The sequence below is a fragment of the Tripterygium wilfordii genome, chromosome 2, assembly GCF_013401445.1.
Source record: "Tripterygium wilfordii isolate XIE 37 chromosome 2, ASM1340144v1, whole genome shotgun sequence".
NCBI lineage: Eukaryota > Viridiplantae > Streptophyta > Magnoliopsida > Celastrales > Celastraceae > Tripterygium > Tripterygium wilfordii.
In genome coordinates, this window is record NC_052233.1 from 3142362 (window position 1) to 3162831 (window position 20470).

Below are 20470 nucleotides of genomic sequence, written 5' to 3' on the forward strand. Positions count from 1 at the left end.
TGCATCCTAGAGTTAACTAGGTACAACCCAAAAAAGCCTCAATCTAATAACACCCCCAACTGACCCCTACCATTATGCCCCAAATTATTTCCCTTCTCCTTTTCTCCTTCATCTTTTTCTTTTTCCTTCTCCTTCTTCCCTTACATGAAGACAATGATCCCATCTCCACTCATCCTTCAATAATCCCAGTTCAATCGTCTCTCCTAAAAGTTTCTCTTCCTTTTTTGCTTTTTATCGTTCATTATTCACCAACACAGACAGTGACCGAAAGGGAGAGGAAGAAAGAGTAGGATAAGGGTTGCGATGTTGATGATGATTTGTTGATCTACAAAAGAAGAAATGTTGCGATGTTGATGATTTGATAAATCCATGGCGATAAAGGCTGCGCTTAGAGGTTGGGGTTTATTAGAATGAGATGTGTTTAGTTAAGTTAGTGGTGCAAATAGTCCTCATCATTTTAATAATGTGCAAATAAAATTTATCGTCTTTTTATTATTCTATGTTATTATTGAAAATATTTTGGTCATGATTTTTTTTTAGTCCATTTCACCAACTTCAAATTACTACTAATATTGGAGGGTGGTAATCCAAATTAATTATTCTGAATTTTTTTTTATCTCTTTAGTTTTGCGAAATTTGCAAGTGTCGTGTTTTTATTTGTGCTATTTGCTATCTTTGAAATTGTGTTACAATTTTTATTGTGTTATAATTTTCTTAAAAATTTACTAAATAAATGGATCCACACACTAACGCAAACACTATATTGACTCACCTAAAATGGATAGTGCACAAGGGTAGGTGGCAAAATGGAATTAGTGAACAATTAAGGTTTATATGGTCTAGTGTTTATTTATAGGAAAATGATAATGAATGTTTTAGAACGCTACATAATGACAAAAAAGGTGGATTAGAATCGAAAAAAATATGTATTATAAATTTTAAAAATTTGATGAGATAGTATTTATCACACATGATCATGTTGTGATATGTTGCAATCATTGTTGCGAATACCCTTATAGGTATTCCCCAATATAATCCCAATATTCACACAATATGCGTTTTACACGTAGGACAAAAAAACAAAGAAACAACGTCGTTTTGGCTTACTCGACAAAGGAACCCCAGAGAGACAAACTTGAACCTCGTTCTCTGGTCCGAGATCAAAGGGAAAAAAGGTTGCTGTTCTTTAAATACCTTCATTTCCTCTCATCCTCCTCTCTCTGAACTCGATCATCTTCTGTTGAGAAATCCAGGTGAGGCTTCTCTCTCTTTATCTCTAGACTCTAGGTATGTCAATATCTTGGATTTATGTATTGTCTACTGATTTATATAGAGTTTCTTGAATTTGTTTCTTGTTATAATAAGGGACGGAATGGATGATTCTATATCTATGTATGGTTTTTTGGGATTTCATGATTTTGTGCGTGTTTATTGCCATAAAATTGAGCTATTTGATTTAGGTTCCAAAGGAAGGCAACGTTATGAAATCTGTGCTTGTATTGTGCTTACTTGTAACTACCAAATGTATATTGAAAATAAGGAATGAGAAAGTTGGATGAAAGAATATCAAATTGTGATTGATGGAATTTACTCTCTTGTATAGATGGGGAGTGGATGTAACAATCAGGAACCTGTTTTATTTTTTATTTTACTTGAATTGTAGGAATATAATGAATTATTGGTCTCCGTGTTATTGAGGGTTCATGATGCATCAATTTATGCGCTAACTGCGGCAGGCATATTAGATGATTTGGATTCATCTTAGCATATTAGATGATTTAGGTTCAGCTTCGCATATTGGTTTCTTGCATCGGTTTAGGGTGATGGACATGATCATTACCCAGAAGCTTGTCATGAACTGATTTTGGTTTAAGTGAAACTTTTGTGAGGGTTCAATTTCATTATAGTCAAATATGAGTTTGTCTCTTCTGCAAAAATGATGAAAATTTCTGTCAAGTGGAAAAGGTTGAAAAAATTTGATGACATTTGATTAGCACAATTGATTATTTCTGCTGTTTTGATAAATAGCATTATAGGCGTACAATCAAAAATAAAACTTTCCAACTAATTATTGAACAATGCCGTGGGTTGCCATATTTTCTGTTCGAAAGAGTGCAATTTTGAAGAGGCTATTCTATGTCATTTTGGTTGGGAAATGAGCGTACAGTTTCTATTGCTTCATCATAAGATGGAATATGTTTAAATCAAGGATCATGATTAAGCCTGTTGTTTTTGTTTGTCATGATGAGTGAGCTTCTAAGGTCGACCTAAGAGGACCTCCCTTGGTATATTTTGTTTGTTGATGATTTAATCTCAGCAAATGAGGCTATCTCATGAGTGAGAAGTGCACTAAAATTCGAAACAGGAAATGTATCTTCGAATATAGGACCTTTAAACTGAGTAAGACTAAATCAAATCTTGTGAAGCATAACCACATAAAAGGTATGAGATGAGATGAGGTTTGGGTAGAAATTACTGAGAAATAGATTCCAACAATTGGGCCTTTAAAATATGTCAAGTCAGTAATTTACCCGAAGAAGAGGTTGAGGAGGTTGTTTGGCATAGGTTTAAAGTTGGTTAGATGAAGTGAAAGACTAATATTAGGTGTCCAAGAGATATTTTTGAAGCTAAAAGGTTAATTCAATAGATCTGCTCTCCATGATGGGATGATATATGGCATAGGATATTGGGTTGTTTAAAAGACTAGATACTCAAATTATGAATGTAGCAAATATAATAATGTAGCAACAAATATAGACACACGAAAAGACAGGATATGGAATGATTTCATATTATTGAAAGGCAGAGGTAGATTGACAATAAGATGAGAAAAAATTGTCGATAATGTTTGGGCATATAGAATGGGAGATGTTAGCGTTGAGGTGCAACAAATAGAGAAACTAGAACTACGAACTGCTAAGAAGAAAAGGTTGAAAAAAATGTATATCCTAAAATTTGAAAAGATTAATGGGTTACACGTGATGGATTCCAACTATTCTTTCTTACTGATATATGTAGTCAATTGCAAAATGTTTGGGACAGCTTTGTTGATGACGACTGATGAGCATTGTTCATACTATTGAAACTGTAGATTAGAATGCTTCTATATATGTTAAAGGTCATTTAATTGGAAGATTGCTTTCCATGCTTTCGATCTCATGGAAATTGTTTGGAAACGGGGACCTTGTTATCTACATAGTATTAGTTGATCCATGTTGAGAAACAGCTTTTTTGTTGTTAATGTGTGACCTTTGAAATGCACTATACATGGGAATGAGAAGGAATATTATGCATCTGAAAAAAAAATGTCTCTAAATAAAGACACATTTTTCTTCTTCTTTTAACCTATTTGAATTTGTTTGGGGAAAGCAGTAGTAGCTCTCTCTCACACGCTCTCGCTAGAGGCCTGTTGTTGTTTTTATTGTTCATATGGTTTTGGATCATGGTTATTGGTCAGTTTTGCCTTTGTATGTTTTCCAGAAGGAAGTGCAGATGCTATGTATGGATGGAAAGAGAAGTTGTTGACTCGGGAAGAAAGGAATAGATGACGAGGATTTCATTTATGAGCTAAATTTGAATTCTTGGGTTGAAATTCAGAAATTTGAGGTGGTTCTGGAAAAGCATTTCTTACAATAGTGATGACCTAGTTATGATTAGAAAATTCCTTTCTACTTCTCTAGTGCTTTGGACTAGGCAAGAAAGATATCCTGGAATGGCAATTTGATTATTATGCGATTAGAATGTTTGCTAAAGATTAAGTTCTTTGAATTCTTGGTAGTTTTTGAATTTTAGAATCTGGTTGTCATAATTGTTGTAGTTGGCTGAATGGGTTGGAGACCGTCAGTTTGTTAAAGATGCAAATGGAAAATTTGCAGCTTGATTGTTCTGTAAATAGTGGACGGAACTGATTCAAAATTAGGAAACTCCAAAACCAAATTGACATTGAATTTCCAAGGTTTGCTCCATCCAGCTAATCGAGGTATTAATCAATTAGTGGGTTGGATAATGCAATTAGAATGTTTTTTTGTGAATTTTTTTAATGAAAGACGTAGGTAAGAGAAACACATCTCTAAGTTGAAGAATGCTTCCTTTCATTAAAGTTCTTTTAGAGGATGAGTCTTTGATAGATATCATATTACAATTTTCAGGTACAGTAAGAAATGGAAGTAAAGCCGACAGTTGCCTTGAGAGCTATGCTTGTAGGAGGGATAGCTGCTTTTGCTAAAATAGCTGGTGCAATGAAGGCTGCTGGTGGTGCAAAGTTGGGGGCAGCAGCCGCTGCCATGACAGCGGCAGCAAGTGCTGCCATGTCAGGGTCCAAACAGGATCCAAAGGATGCTGCGACAGTGCCTCCAAAGTAACATTTTTCTAATTTTATTATCTTTGTTAGCTTGTATGGTGGTGGTGTATTTAGGACAGTTGACTTGGCAGTTCCTTGTGAGCTTTTTTTCCCGATTGAGCCATTGCCTACATATACTCTGTAATTCAAAGCGATAGTCTTATGAAACAGTTAAAATAAAAGAAATAGCATTGTTGTCTGGTGATGATGTATTTGGAGCACCTGAATGCTAAGATTAAATAAACTCATAATGGAAGCACCATTAGGGTTTTAGTAAAAGTGTAGAGTGTAAAGAGATTGTTTCAGGATTTAAGCTTAAGCCAGGTCTTGTGGAGAGGCATGTGCACGAACTGTTGCAACATATAAGCATTAAAGCATACATTTGAACCAGAAAAATGGTCAAGTACGAGACAGAGAACAACTGTGTCGACCAGCATATGTCCATAAGGCCATGGAAAATAAATAAGTCTTGTACTTTCCAACTGAAATTTCAATTACAAGTTTGATGCTCCTTGATATCAACTCCATTTACTTCATCTTCGGCCCAACGCGATTGCAGCACCAGACTGGCACGTACACATAATTTTCAAAAAATCTTGCATCACTGGAAATAAGCGGTGAAGCTTCATTTTGTTGACTCTTCAAGCCTGACTGGCATCCCAAGCTCATTAAAGACATTCAATATGGCATGGCATTAGAGCTGACTCAAGCTTGATTCCCTTGAACGGCAATCGAAGTCAGGCTGATCAATCGAATTAATCACCAGCTTGGGGTTTGGTGATTCTAACTCAAGTATTAGCTGATAAATAATGAAGAAAACTGCGTTAAGGAAGAAAACCGCTGTCGAAATCACAAGAGTCGGGTCAAAATAGGATAATAGAATGCTAACAATCATATATAACATGCTAGTACAATCCAAGTTTCATGTTTCAGTTTGAATGGTATGTTTAAGCAAAGCCTTTTGAGACATGACTGCAAATATGGATATTAGATAGCATGAGCTAAATATGAAAACATTTTGAGCTCTTTATCAGAAAATGATAGACTAGATTATCCACTGGAAAGATCACTTAAATATCAGAAGATTAGATTTTACCTGTTTCAGAAATCAGGATGATTAAAAAATCAAGAAAACATAAAGAAACTTAGAAAATCTTCTTATAGGACAATATTGTAGAAAGCTCAATTGATAAATTAGAATATAGAATAATTGTGTCTCATACCACATCATTTTCTCCATGCCGAAGGATTGGAGCAGGAACATAAAGATTGCATTGTGGCCCAAAAGACTGAATCCCAAAAAGAAGTCACTAATGAGATTAAACCACAAATGACAACAATTTACAAAATCAAGAAAGATGAGAGAACAAAAGAACATATTTACCGGCCAATATCTTCCAACGTTAAAGTCATTAATAAAAGCAACTCCTTTACCCCAACCAGTAAAAGATATGTATGTATCAGTTACTTTGGTTGCTTTATCAATAGAAAATTGTCCAACGTAGATCGCTGGTTCTCTATAGACACCCTCTGCATTAGGAAAACTAGTAAGGTACGTATTTGTTTTGCGCCCTTCATTCTCTATACCATTATTGAGGGCACTGTGTCATGACATAGAGCATGTCATCATGACTAAAATTAACTTGATAACAAACAGTAACACCAGAATAGTATGACGCAATTGAAGGAGTATGTCCAGTAATTCTCGAGATATACATTGAGAGAGAGAATTTATAAACCTACCCTGGTTGTTGTCCAAAATTTTGTGCTTTGATTTTTTAATGGCTTGCAAATCTGCAACCTGAAGTATGGGGCTGGTTTCAGGCCCTTCATTCAGGTTGTGAAAAGGAATTGAAATCATCTTCCACCCATTCAAATTTCTCCCATCAAGATAAACATAGGACAAAATACCCTGCCAAAGAATCAATGAGTTTTAGTGATAATAAAAACGAAAAGGAAGATGCTCCAATCATTGTGTTAAGTATGTGGAATGCAAAAATTAGTAGAGGGATTTCACAGTGTTTATGTAGATAATTCTTATTTGGGTTGCTTGTTCAATAGGCGCAGCAACATCTTAGGCTAATTCTTTTCTGTATCAAATTTTCACCTGCTTTCCTTCTATTGCTTAGTTAACGGTATGAAAATCCATTGATGATTGTTATATAGCTTATCATACCAGAAGGGCATGAAAATGGGCCCTTGAAGGGTCTGTTATTGCCTAAATGGAGATACTATAAGTCAAGCTAGAAACACAAAATATTCTAAACGCTTTGGTCATAAGAGTCATAAACCATGATAATTATTTCAAGGAAGTTGAATCTCCAGTGTTCAATCAAGCAGGTAAAGCAAAGTAAACTCTAGACACCTATGAATGACTGACATCATGTTAGATCTTCATATAGTGAGGAGAAAGACTTGTATTTAAGGAAAATAATCTCAAAAGAATGGCATGCGCAGCTTTACCTTCCTGTCAAACATGTATGGCCCGTAATTAACACGACCCATATTTCCAACCTATATGAATGAGAAACATATTAATCCGAAGATGAAAAAATGTTTAACTAAGGTTAACAACAGAAATTAAAATGAAAAATATTAATGAAGCAATAAGATCAGCCATTATAATCTTATTAGGTATGCTTGCAGTATATTAAAAGAGCCAACAACTAGAATTCTGGGGTAAGGGATCAGTCAAGTACCAAAACAGATAACCTAATGTTGGAGACACATTTAACATTTGGAAGGACAAGTTCTTGAATTGACCATCTTTCAATTGTACCAACATATGTTGGTCTTCCACCATTATCTATAGAGGGGCATTGTATAAAAACTTGAGCTCTATCATGCACCTGAAACATGTCATTATTAGAAAAGTGAGTAAATTTTTCTATGGATTCCTACTGTATTAGAATAAATATGCTGAAAAACTTGTACTCCATTAAAAAGGAAGGCTAACCTTTGGTATGGACAGAATTTGTTCTTTGCCTTTTGCAGTATATTCAGAAACGTATAATAGAAATCCAAACATCTGAATATAAATACATCTATGTTTAGCAACATCTGGTCATCTTGATCATTAAGGACAACTGTGAACCATTAAACTTAAAAGGAGCATAGTTTTAAACACCTGTCCCACAGACTCCATTGATATTGGCTTCTCAGATTCAACCAAGTCAGTGTGATTTATTGAATTTAATATATCAAACAAAAACTTTTTCCTCTGCAGTCGAATAGGTCCATATCCCGTCTTTTCCTGATTGGAAGGAACTGAAGGAAGAGATGCAGCATTGAATAGTCCTATGACTCTCCGAAGTGCTGAAATCAGTAAAACATATTTTAATTATGTATCTGGTTGGATAATCAAAAGTGGCAAAGAATTTTGGGACTATTGTTACAGTAAATTTCACAAAAAAAATGCATGGAAAATTGGGAATGAATGACTAAAAGCCATTTTGCTACAAGCTTAAGAGCGTGTTAACCTGTGATGCTAAGGGCAAGCAGAACATATCAATAATTTTACTCTGTATACAATTGTAAGCATCTATAAGATACCAGCTACCTAATTCACAAGAGAAAAATTACCAGCTACCTATAATCAGAATTGATGAACAAGTTATAACACAAGCAGTTTTGAATGCACAACCAACTGAATAAACGTAGGGGATTCGCGTTGATTTTCTCGCAAACTCATGTAGCCAATCCCAAATTTTTGGGATAAAGGCTAGGATGATGATGGCGATGAACCAACTCTGAGACATGAAAAATGCATTATAGCCAATATAATGACTTTAATTGACAAGAACCAAACATACTGAAGTTATTCACGTCTCAGATCTGTTTCTCATATTTTTATACATGAGAAAAACAATGCATAAAATTTACAACGTTTCATGAACATACTGAGAAGTTTCTTTTCTTATCAATTCGATTTTGGTCCGGAGCTTTCTTCTGAGTCCTTTTTTTTGTCTTGTTCAGTGAGTGCATGCTAGATTTTTAAGAAAATAGAAGGGTAACACGTGAAGTGGAAAAACAAAAAACTCTTACAAATAGAAGTTCATTGTCCTTTATACTTAAAGGACCATACCTTTGAATTTTGCATTGTCCACATCTCCATTTTCCTTAATTGGTGCATCCTGGAAAAACATTAAGAAAAGTTTGGTCTATAAATTGCATTCAATGAATTCAACGCAAACGTTGTAATGTAAACATATTCCTCACGTAGTCATAGGAAGTAAGGTCTGACTTGTAATTAGACTCAGTCCCACCAGTATTTGCTCCATTATAAAATCCAAAGTTTGTTCCACCATGTGCCATCTGAAAAAGAAGAACCATGTGACAGCCTACAATATAAACACTATGATTTGGAAACATCAAATGTACAAGTATAAGGACATACATAAAGCACAGCAGAACCATTTTGTGACAAAATCTTTTGTAGGGCTGACGCGGTAAAACTGGCATCAGTCTGAGCAATCTTCTCTCCCCAGTGTGTCAGCCAGCCTGTATAAAACTCTCTGAACAAGATACAAAACAGGATTTGAGAAACTAGAACTGATTAGGAATAGAAAAGTCTAACAAGACACGTACGCAGATAGTGATGGCGATTTTCCTGGGGAATTGAACTCCTTTTGCAGCTTAAATATAGGCAATGGATCATCACCAGTAGTGAAATCAACCGCTAAATATCACCATAACACAGCAGGCCATAAGCGGAAGTGTCTACAAACAGTAAAAATGGTAATATTGCTCCAAGAATAATTTTTGTTCACAATGAGCTTCCCATCTTATTCCAAAATATGTTATTACAACGAAGGCATAAAGTATCATATTGAAATTAAATTCCCTTGTTGAGAGTACACACCACGTGATCATTTTACTGTTTAGAACTCCTAGTTTCATTTTGACTTTAATAGAACCCAAACAAATTACACAATTAGAAAATTTCAAGACGTGAAGAACAAATTTCAGGAAACATTAGAGGGTGTGTTTATATACAACATTTCTATTTTCATTTACCAATACAAAAATTTTGAAGTTACATACGTGGCCTAAGCAAGCCAAACTGAACCCTCGAAAAAGTTCTCTTGCCATCGAATGGAAATGGACTAACACTGTCCTTGATGTGCTTTATAGCATATGATGCAAATGTGGAAATGTAAATGAGGGATGCAGCTCGTGTTGCTTTTGCTATTTGCTCCCTTGGTACATGCAATTATAACATGTAAAACATGTGGGTGAAACCAACAACTGAATTGACTTGATCCACAGATGGGGGCAAACTCTTTTGACAGCTTTCAATCAAGACTAGAAGTATCAGTAAAGTTAAACGGGAAAGCAGCTTAGATATTACAGGACAAAATTTCAACATGTCTGCATGTCTAAAAAATTTGCTATTGCCTAAGGATTCAGAGTAGAACCTCTTTCCTTAATCTCATGGCTAGGCAACTTAATGACTATATTCTTAAGGATTAATTCATTGTAGAAGCGTTCAATAAACATAATGAAGATAACACGAGCAAAATTTACAAGAACAAATATTCTAAAGGGATCAATGAATATATCATATTATACATTACTAAAGAGTACTTTCATGTTGAATGTAAATAAACTAAAAAGAACAGCACCTGTTTCCTAGGTCAAAAGTACAAAAATTATAAAAGAGTGAACTTTACCTGAGAAGACAGCGTCTCCACGGATTGTTCCTTTCTCAAGATTTTCCCTAGAACCTCCATCAGTAGTATACCTAAAACCAGCCAAAAATAAGTTTGTTTCATCTACGCGTGTGCAATATAGTCAGAAAATATTTTAAATATACGTTGGGGAACAAAGTACTAAAAACCAAAAGCACTATGCAGAAGTGAAACTTTTGTTTTTGAAGCACCAAGAAGGTGCCAAAAGGAAAGCAAGTACAATAGCGAAAACAAAGACAAGAGCCTGAGGGATACATCATAATTATGCTAGTATTCATGGGCATACATATGCCTCAGAGGTGTATGCATAAATCACATCAAACAGATGCAATGTAACGTAACTACGTAAGACAATGAGAAAGAATATATTTATACATGCGTGTGGATGTGTAGTATGAGTGAGTGGGGAGACAGACAGACAGAACAGAGTAGAGAACAAATTCATCGAAGAATAGTTTTTCGTCTTTGCAACAATCCCATCATGATTCCAGATCAAGAAGTTATTTTGTATAGCTTTTTACAATTAAAGAGGTCCAGCTCTAAAAGAAATCCAAAACAAAGTAGGAAAGTCATTAATGCTCTATGTTGGCTAGGTAGATGAGCATTAGGCTACAATATTTTATAGCATCTGTATTAAAATTATATTTAATAAGTAAGGACAAACACCATGTCAGAATATATAAAAGGTGTGAAACGCCAAAAACTAACAAGTTAACTTATTGGGTTGAATGCCAAAGTAACTAATCTTAACATGGTATCGGAGCGAGAAGTCTTGGGTTCAAACCTTAACTTCTGCAATTTAAAACCCCCCATTTATTATTGCCCCAAGTGTGTGCCTTTATGTGTTTGTTATTGCCCTAGTGTTAGGCGTCATTTGTTGTGCACGTGTTTAGTCGATGGAGTTGTCCAGCCCACATATGAGGGGGAGTGTGAGAATATATAAAAAGTGTGAAACGCACCAAACCAACAAGTTAACTTATTGGGTTGTGTTGTAAATAGTAGTATATTTGTAATTAGCGATAGGGGTATTATTGTACTTATACCTGTATTGATTCATAATATCAACCCTACTGGTAACCCTGATTTGGGTTAAGCCACACCAAAATACTCTGTCGTTACTGATTTCCACATGATATCGGAGCAGTACATTTCTTCGAGCGAGTGTGACTTCGATTCTATTATTCGAGTTGGTTTCTTTGATTTATTCGAGTTGGTTTATGTAGCCCTTGTTCGACTCTGTTTTTGAGTCAATTTTGTGACTTCGATTTTGGTCGTGCTGTTACAATTCTTCAAAGTTGAGTTCTTCGAGTGATCTGGTACTGCTTTCACGACTTGTTCTGGGCAGGTTCTTCTAATTATGGTTTGTCATCCTCATATTATTCTAGTTCTTCCGCCATGTCTACCTCTCCAGTGATTGATGGCTCAGTCAAGGTCACCAAGGTTGAAGAAAGCAGTGGTAGCAGAGTCTCTAATTTGAATGATACTAATTTTCTGACATGGTCACGCTCCTGTTTGTTATTCCTTAAAGCAAGACGGTTGTCACACTATATTTTGGGTCCAAGAAATCAACCTAATGAATCAGACCCTACATTCGAGAAGTGGGATGTAGAGAATTCTCTTATCTTGTCTTGCTTGAACAACTCAATGGATCCCCCTATTGCTAAACCTTATTTGACATTTGAATATTTGATACTGCTTGGGATGTATGGAATGCCCTTACTCAGACTTACTCACTTGTTGCTAATGATATACAAATTTATGAGCTCAAGAGAAAAATTCATGAGTTCAAGCTTGGAGATCTTACACAATACTTTAATGAAATGAGTAGCCTATGGAATGAGCTTGATTTTTATCAAGATTTCCAAGCTATATGTACTAAAGATGCAGTGAAATTCCAGAAGATGATTGATAGGGAGCGTGTATGTTACTGGCTTGCCTCTAGAATTTGATCAGATTCGAGTTCAAGTCCTAGGCAATGATCCTTTTCCAAATCTTCGGGAAGCATACTCTCTTGTGCAACAAGAAGAGAGTCGCCGACATATGATGTTGCACACGGTTGTGCATGAGAAGTCAACCCTGGTTGTGGCTCCAGGGGGAATGTCTTCATAACGTAAAGGAGGTGGGCAGTCCTAAAATGAGAAAGAGGCAATACATTGTGATTATTGTGGTCGTCCTTGGCATACTCGGGAAAAATGTTGGAAGCTCAAAGTCGTCCTTCTAGAGGCCGTGATGGTGGCAGGAGAGGTGGTAGTTCCAGGACAAGAGAGAATTGCAAGAACTTCAGTAATGTTCCATTGCGGGTAAATCTATTGCTTCCTCCAATTTTGCTCAATCAGGTACTAAATCATCTCCTTGTGCTCTAAATTCCTCATTTTTTGCTTCTTGGATCATTGATTCGGGAGCCTCCGATCATATGACCGGATGTTCTTCATCATTCAATTCGTATATACCTTGTTCTGGTAAAGATAAGGTTAGAATTGCCGATGGTTCCTTTTCTCCCATTGTCAGAAAAGGTTCCATTCGGTGTACTCCCTCCTTAGATTTGAACTCTACTCTTCATGTTCCTAAATTTCCAAATAATCTAATCTCTGTTAGTCCTCTCACTAAATCTTTGAAATGTGTAGTTGCTTTCTTTCCTTCTCACTGTGCCTTTCAAGAACTGGAGACTGGGAAAGCGATTGGCTATGGTAGGGAGCATGAGGGCTTGTACGACTTGGATATACCAGCTGATGATTTGCCTAAAATTCATACTACGAGTTTTGCTGCTGCTGCTAGTTGTAGTTCTGATGTTTCTGCACAATCTCAGATTATTCAGTTGCATAGATAGCTAGGACATCCATCTTTTGTTAGTTTGAGAAAATTTTATCCTACGTTATTTGATAAATGTGTTTTTGAGAACCTAGTGTGTGACGCTTGTGAATATGCCAAGCATAAACGTATTTCTTATTTGCCTCATGATAATAAGAGTTCTAGACCTTTTGCTATTGTGCACTCTGGTGTCTGGGGACCTAGTCCAGTTGTGCCTTTGCGTGGTTACAAATGGTTCATGACATTTATTGATTGCTTTAGTCGCACCACCTGGGTTTATTTGATGTATTCTAAGAGTGAAGTTTTCCAAATTTTCAAGAAATACCATCAGATGGTTCGCACTCAATTTCAAGAAGAAATTCAGATTCTTCGAAGCGATAATGGCACCGAGTATACTAATGGCAAATTTGAAGGATATCTTGCAAAGAATGGTATTGTTCATCAAACTAGTTGTGTGAATACTCCAGCTCAAAATGAGGTTGTTGAAAGGAAGAACAGGCACTTACTGGAGGTCACACGGACTATTACGTTTACTATGCATATCCCAAAGTCCTATTGTGGGGTGATGTTGTTTTAACGGTAGCCTATCTTATCAACAGAATGCATCTCAGGACTTTAAACTTCTGAGCCCCTCTTGAACTGCTTCGAGGTACTTCTTTCTTTCCCACTGCACCGAAGGTGTTTGGATGTGTTTGCTTTGTTCATGATCACAGGTTAACTTATAAGAAATTAGATCCAAAATCTATCAAGTGTGTGTTTGTTGGATACTCTGTGACTCAAAAGGGGTATCGATGTTATCATCCAACTTCACGTAAGTATCTTATCAGTATGGATGTTATTTTTCGTGCGACCAAAGCCTATTTTCATTCTGCCGAAGATGAATTACATGCTGCCCATGGTCGCACAAGTCCTCAAAGGGCCGATATTGTGGAGTTTCTACCTCAGGGGAAGATTGGTGAGCCTGTGCCTATGTCTGAAGTGCCTGTCTCAAAAGTCTGGGATTGGAAAAGATGGTGAAGTGCCAGTGTCTGAAAAGTCTGGGACTGGAAAAGATGGTGAACAACGGGGAATAAGTGAGTACGAAACTCCTATGAGACTTGCAAGGAATGATCTGTTGCAATATAGCCACAGAAAGTAGGGCATTGATGCTCCTCTCCCTAGCTGATTGCTCAATTCTTCTCCAATTCATTTAGTTCTAGAAAATTCCTCTTTAAGTAACTCTCATTATGATTCTCCAAATATGTTATCTGCTCCTGATTCTTCCCAGTCTGTTAATGATCTTAATTTGCCTATTGCCCTTAGAAAAGGAACTAGGTCTTTCACACATCACCCTATTTCTAATCATATCTCTTATAGAGCACTATATCCATCCTCTAGAAGCTTTGTAGCTTCCTTGCCTTCTTCATATGTTCCATAGAATTGGCAGGAAGCGATAGATGATCCTAAGTGGAAGGTGGCTATGATTGGAGAGATGGAGGCTTTAAAAAAATGAAACTTGGGAACTTGCAACTCTCCCTGATGGGAAGAGACCAGTTGGGTGCAAATGGGTGTTCACAGTCAAACACAATCCTGATGGTACTGTTGAGAGATTTAATGCATGATTGATAGCAAAGGGATTTACTCAAACCTATGGCATTGACTATCAACAAACTTTTGCTCCAGTTGCAAAGATGAACTCTATACTAGTACTTCTTTCTTGTGTTGCTAATCTAAATTGGAATCTGGAACAATTGGATGTAAAAAATGCTTTTCCTCATGGAGATCTTGAAGAGGGAGTCTATATGGAAGTTCCTCCTGGCTTTGCTTGCGATACAACTAAAGGTCGGGTGTGCAAGTTGAAGAAAGCCCTTTATGGTCTCAAACAGTCACCTCGAGCATGGTTTGATAGGTTCATAAATGCTATGGTAGCAACAGGATACCATCAAAGCAACGAAAATCATACATTGTTCATTAGACAGCACAATTCCAAACTTATTGTTTTGATAGTTTATGTTGATGATATTATGCTTACAGGAAATGATCCCGATGAGGCATCCAGATTGAAGAAATATTTAGCCAAGGAGTTTGAAATCAAAAATCTAGGAAGCCTGAAATATTTCCTTGGTATTGAAGTTCCTCGATCACCCATTGGTATTCTTATATCTCAGAGAAAATACATCCTGGATCTCTTGAAAGAAACAGGGATGCTAGGATGTAAACCTATTGATACACCCATTGAGGCCAATCACCAAGAAGAATGATGTTGGAGAAAAAGTTGACAAAGAAAGATATCAAAGACTTGTTGGAAGCAGTGTTGCAAAAATCGGCCTAGTCGGCCGACTAGTCGCTAGTCGAAGCTTGCCGCTTCGACTAGAGGGTAATCGGGCCAATTAATCGGTGCCCGATTAAATCCCGACTAGTCGGGGCTAGTTGGCCTAATCGGAAGAATAAAAAAATTAAAAAAAAACAAAGTTAATTCTTTGTGAAGAAACAAAACAAAATCGAGAAGAAGCTTTTGTGAAATTAGATCAAATAGTTGAAACAGAAGAGGTATTGCATCACCTCCGACTCCGATTCCCATCTACGCGGCTACGCACCTGCCATGGAGAACATACCCGAATGTTCAACGTGACTTCTCTGACCTTGATTTCTTCTTTTCGTCGACTTCTTCTCTCTGAACTCGTTGTCGTCATCGTCAACTTCTCTGAACTCGACCTCTGAATCGACTGGTCTTCTATGAACTCGACCTCACTCTAAATCGCAGGTATGTGGATCGACCTTTCTCTTCTCTTTAGACAGGCTTGGTCTTGACTTGCGTTGATGCAAAACATGAGAGAGAGACCAGAACATGAGAGAAACGTAAGAAAACAGAGACTCAGAGGAGGAAGAAGAGACGAAGGGTTGCTACTGACACGTCATGTGAATGCTTGTGATTGGAATACACCTGTCATTAGAATACCATCTAAATCTAAGTATAAATTTAAAAAGGTACTAACTATTAATACATTAGGTGTGCCCAAAGGTTTTGTTTTATTTTTATGACTCGGGTCCTATTCTTTCTGTTAAATATTAGAATAAAAATACATAATATAATATTCAAATATTGAAAAATCTACACAAAATATAACCATAATTCTAAATACATGTATACAAAATATATATAAATAATTTTTATTTGTCGAGTTCCCCGCACTCATATCCTGGATTCTTTGAGAATAAATAATATATTGTATGATATGTATTGCATATATATATATTTATTTATTTTTAATTAAAAAAACTCAAAACGATTAATCCGATTAATCCCCGACTAGTCCCCGATTAATCCAATTAATCCCTAGTCCCCGCGAACCACCTTGCGGCTGACTAGCGATTTTTGCAACCATGGTTGGAAGGCTGATTTACTTGACTCACACAAGACCTGATGTTACTTATGCTGTGAGTATAGTAAGTCAGTTTATGCATGATCCTAGAACTCCTCACATGGAAGTAGTTTATAGAATTTTGAGGTATCTAAAATCAAATCCTGGGAAAGGTCTTTTGTTTGCCAAGAATGATCATCTCAAAATTGAAGCTTATACTACCAGAAATAAGCAACTCATGATTGAAGCTTTTACTAATGCTAATTGGGCTAGATATCATGATGATAGGAGATCTACCACAGGATATTGTACGTTTGTTGGGGGAAATCTTGTCACATGGAGTAAGAAGCAAACTGTAGTGGCAAGGTCGAGTGCAAAAGCTGAGTATCGTGCTATGGCTCAGGGACTTTGTGAGGTCTTATGGCTAAAAGGAATTATGCGTGACCTGGGGATTACTGAGGATGGTCCAAGTCGGTTGTACTATGATAATAAAGCATCTATCAATATTGCTCATAATCCAACGCAACATGACAGGACTAAGCACATTGAGATTGATCAACACTTTATCAAGGAGAAGTTAGTAAATGGTGATATTTGCATTCCCTTTGTTAGATCTGAAGACCAACTTGCTGACATTCTTACAAAGGGACTTAGTGGTAAAGTATTTGGGAACATTGTAAGCAAGATGGGCATGAAAGACATATATGCTCCATCTTGAGGGGAAGTGTTGTAAATAGTAGTATATTTTGTAATTAGTGAATAGGGTTATTATTGTACTTGTACCTGTATTGATTCATAATATAAACCCTACTGGTAACCCTGATTTGGGTTAAGCCTATGTCGTTACTGGTTTCCACAGGTTTAATGGCAAAATAACTAATTTTAACACACCATAACAAATGAAATGGTGCATGGGACTGCATAAGGGGAAAAGGATAAAACACAGTCAATCCCCTACAGGAACAAGGTTTAGTGTGGGTGGCAAGTCAAAAGGGAAAATCAAACTTGAGTCTGCATTTATTTTATAACATATATATTGAAGCAAGAGAATAGAGTTCTGCACAAAACTGTGATGTAAGGTTGAAGATATAGAACCTCTTACAAGATAACATTTCGCCCAAGATGTTGTCTGGCCAATGCGACTAGGTGATGAAGATAAGCTTTGTCATCCCCATATGAACCAAATTCATTTTCAATCTGAGGATATGATTAACATTTTAGTGGAATATCACCAGCATCAAAAGTTGGTACGTGGGGGAGTGTGAAAGTGAAATTTCAGATAATTCATAGTCAACATAATATGTTAGAAGTCTGAAGAACTCGTGCTTTTGAGATAATACTTAGGTGAAAATTTTACTAATAAAATCCCTGATTCAAAACAATATATTTGCTAAACCCTGCTCTTTGTTTCAGTTGTGTATACTTGCGCCTCCAAAGTAAACTGTCAGAAAAGGAAAGCCATCGCTTGCCCTACATTTCCCAAACCTATACTTTTTTGACCAAGGGAAGAAAGACAAAAGGAAGTACCCTTCAACAAATTTTTATTTCCAAAATTTATGGAATCCTAGAACTGTTCACAAACAAAAAGCACATACAGATTCAGCAAATTAAGAATTTGACATCATAAACTCAATCAACATTATTATACATGTTTGATTTTAGGAAAGCAAAGTGACAAAAGTTGTGTGATGCACACAAAGTAACGATTTGTTTACCTGAACCATTATAATGGGCCCTCCATTTTCATAAAGAAGAGAAGCAACCTTCGGAAGTAGGATTCCCCACCATCTGTCAACCTACAACATATCACATTTATCCGCAAGTGTCACAAAATTGGGGACAGAATATAAAAAACACGATTAAATTTTACAATTGACACATGATTACGCGTAAACCGACATTATTACTACAACAAAATGATAATGTATTGGCTTCAAAATGTCTGACCTTTGTTACTTGACGCAGATAATTGTTAAAACAAAACGTCTATGTATTAGGTGAAAATATCAAGCCATTGGAGAGTCTAAAATAGTCTAATTATTTCAGCGCCATGCAGATGACTTCATAGAATAACATCCTTATGGCAGCATGGAGAACAGTTTCATCATGGAATCTATCTTCTTTTCATTGCATTAGATAATTATAGCAAAGAGCCGAAACATAGCATAAATGAAAAGGAAAGTAAATTAAATGAACTACTAACTGACAAGATGATCATGGTGTAACTGGATGTACTCATGGGAAAATTACTCAATCTTTAAAGATGAACATGACGGAAAAAAATGTTATGTGAAAGATAATAAGTAAGAAAAACTAAACAATGACATACGAGAATAACCACCATTTTCCTTCTCTGCCTTTCTGGAGAAGGCTTAAAACAAAATGTTAGGAAAAAAAAACAAATAATAGTTTCCGCTGAAACCATCAGAAATCAGCGGTACTTCTTAATAAAAACATTGCTTTCAGAAGCTGACTCGATCGTTTGACCATCAGCTGATGACCACCTAATAGTCAAGCAAAAAAATAGAACAAATGATACCTGTTGGAGGTAAGCAGGATCTGATGATCTCAGTTTGATATCTGGTTTTATGGCCAGCAACCAAGCTGGGAAACCTCCCAAATCCCACTCTGCAAGAAAAGGCAAATGGGAACCATTGTTACTGTCAAACATTGATCATTATCACAAATTCCTTCACAAAAATAAAAAGACAATGGCCATGGACTAAGTGGAACCAGCAGTTATGCATATGACACTCATATTACTGGTCCATACTCACCTTGCGGTAAGAAAATCAGAAACAGTAATTCTAAGTGATACGCGATCACCGAAGAAAATTGGTCAAGGTTGATACAAGAAGAACCTTTTTCACTTGTCTATAATCTCCAAGTTATAGAAAGAACAAAAACTATAATCCGTCAAATGGCCAAAGAGGCGAACAGATGCTATAAGCCCCAAGCATATCTTATTTTCAGGAAATTCATTTTAGAACGGACAAATTACAACAGTTCCCAAACTCAGAACATTGCCTTGTTTTTCAGCTTGACAATCATATAATAGTGCAGCACGTGAAGCACACACATCATTCAGCTTCAAGGTTTATCCAATTGCGTAGCAAAAGTTTTTTTGGTTAAATACATAAAAAGGATGGAATGACTGTCCAAAATGCCCCAGAGAAATCTAAAAGATCATACGTCTGACAGTTCATAACTGACCTGCACAAATATAAGGCCCAGGTCGAAGCATAACAAGAAAATCATGCTTCTGGCAGAGTTTAAGAAACAATACTAAATCTGCAATATCATTGAACGCCAGCTTTCCAGGTTTCGGTTCATGTAGATTCCAAGGAACATAAGTTTGAATAGTATTCAAGCCCAATGCCTTTGCTCTCAACAGCCTATCTTCCCAATACTGCATTTATTGGACGAACACATTGCATCCAGAATTATCACGACAAAAAAATTTTATTTAAGAAAACTTAATTCAAAAAAATGTTAGTCTTACCCACAAAGTTGTTCTGGAAGACCAGAACCTACAATGGACTTTTAAAATTTACAAGGATAGAGCAACAAACTCAGAAGTGCTTGATGCTCAAGCTGTCAAGCACTTTGATGTCCATGTCAAAGTGAACATCCAATAACATTTTATAGCAAATTTCCACCACCGAGTATGGAAATTTTTTTCATCGAAACATAACTTGATTCATAACAATCTCACTTTTTCAGGATAGAGGAACGCGAAATACCTCAGGAACAACCCGAAAATAATGCAAATCACCACCAATGATCAGAAATGGCTCACCATCTCGCCAGAACCTGTCCTCAGCAATTTCAAACCTTCGAGCATTTACCTAGTCACATTCAAAAACAATACATTACCACATCAAGAATCTAATTCCCTAACCACCTACTCTAAATCCACACGAACCAGGAAATGAATCAAGTCAAAGTCATCTCTAACTCATAATTTATGTTTCATGATCAAAATTCACAGCCAAAATTCAAGTCAACACCATCTAAAATACTCTTTTTAGTCTTATGGAAACAGGGGAAACGATGAGTGCGAGAGAGGAAAGAGAAGGGATAGCAGCGAATACAAGAATGAAGGCTCCGAGAGCGAGAAGAGAGAGAGGAATCAAAAGTGCGTCCGTGGTGCTCCGTCGCTCCCATGCCATTGCCGACGACTTGGAGAAACAACCGTTTTAGGCTTTCAGCGAAGTAAGCACTAAGCACTAAGGCTACCCACTTTAATAAAGAAAAAAAAAGTAGTATTACTATGAGTTATCATGTAATTG

The 20470-nt window shown here is 36.4% G+C and overlaps 2 protein-coding genes across 5 annotated transcripts; one reads left to right on the forward strand and one right to left on the reverse strand.

Annotated features, from left to right (window-relative positions):
- Positions 1 to 1104: 1104 nt before the first annotated feature.
- LOC120013299 lies at positions 1105 to 4538 on the forward strand. Of its 3 annotated transcripts, XM_038865077.1 has the most exons (3): positions 1125 to 1253; positions 3481 to 3606; positions 4149 to 4538. In XM_038865077.1, exon 3 carries the CDS (start codon positions 4161 to 4163, stop codon positions 4359 to 4361), a length of 201 nt encoding a protein of 66 aa, XP_038721005.1. In that variant the 5' UTR covers positions 1125 to 1253; positions 3481 to 3606; positions 4149 to 4160; the 3' UTR covers positions 4362 to 4538. The 3 variants fall into 3 exon arrangements, with proteins under 3 accessions (XP_038720989.1, XP_038721005.1, XP_038720997.1); XM_038865061.1 differs by lacking the exon at positions 3481 to 3606 and having other exon boundaries at positions 1105 to 1253; XM_038865069.1 differs by lacking the exon at positions 3481 to 3606 and having other exon boundaries at positions 1148 to 1287.
- A 143-nt stretch (positions 4539 to 4681) lies between these two features.
- LOC120013285 (beta-galactosidase 17) lies at positions 4682 to 20432 on the reverse strand. 2 transcript variants are annotated; one of them, XM_038865043.1, is made up of 19 exons: positions 20273 to 20432; positions 19922 to 20026; positions 19392 to 19587; positions 18718 to 18806; positions 17894 to 17974; positions 17281 to 17375; positions 10012 to 10082; positions 8927 to 9017; positions 8736 to 8853; positions 8558 to 8653; positions 8424 to 8472; positions 7467 to 7654; positions 7296 to 7367; positions 7039 to 7188; positions 6803 to 6853; positions 6083 to 6251; positions 5724 to 5869; positions 5563 to 5628; positions 4682 to 5138 (listed from the first exon to the last, which is right to left on the reverse strand). In XM_038865043.1, the coding sequence occupies exons 1-19, from the start codon at positions 20348 to 20350 to the stop codon at positions 5034 to 5036; spliced, it is 2016 nt and encodes a 671-aa protein (XP_038720971.1). In that variant the 5' UTR covers positions 20351 to 20432; the 3' UTR covers positions 4682 to 5033. The 2 variants fall into 2 exon arrangements, with proteins under 2 accessions (XP_038720971.1, XP_038720977.1); XM_038865049.1 differs by lacking the exons at positions 4682 to 5138; positions 5563 to 5628 and having other exon boundaries at positions 5799 to 5940.
- Between the last annotated feature and the right edge of the window lie 38 nt (positions 20433 to 20470).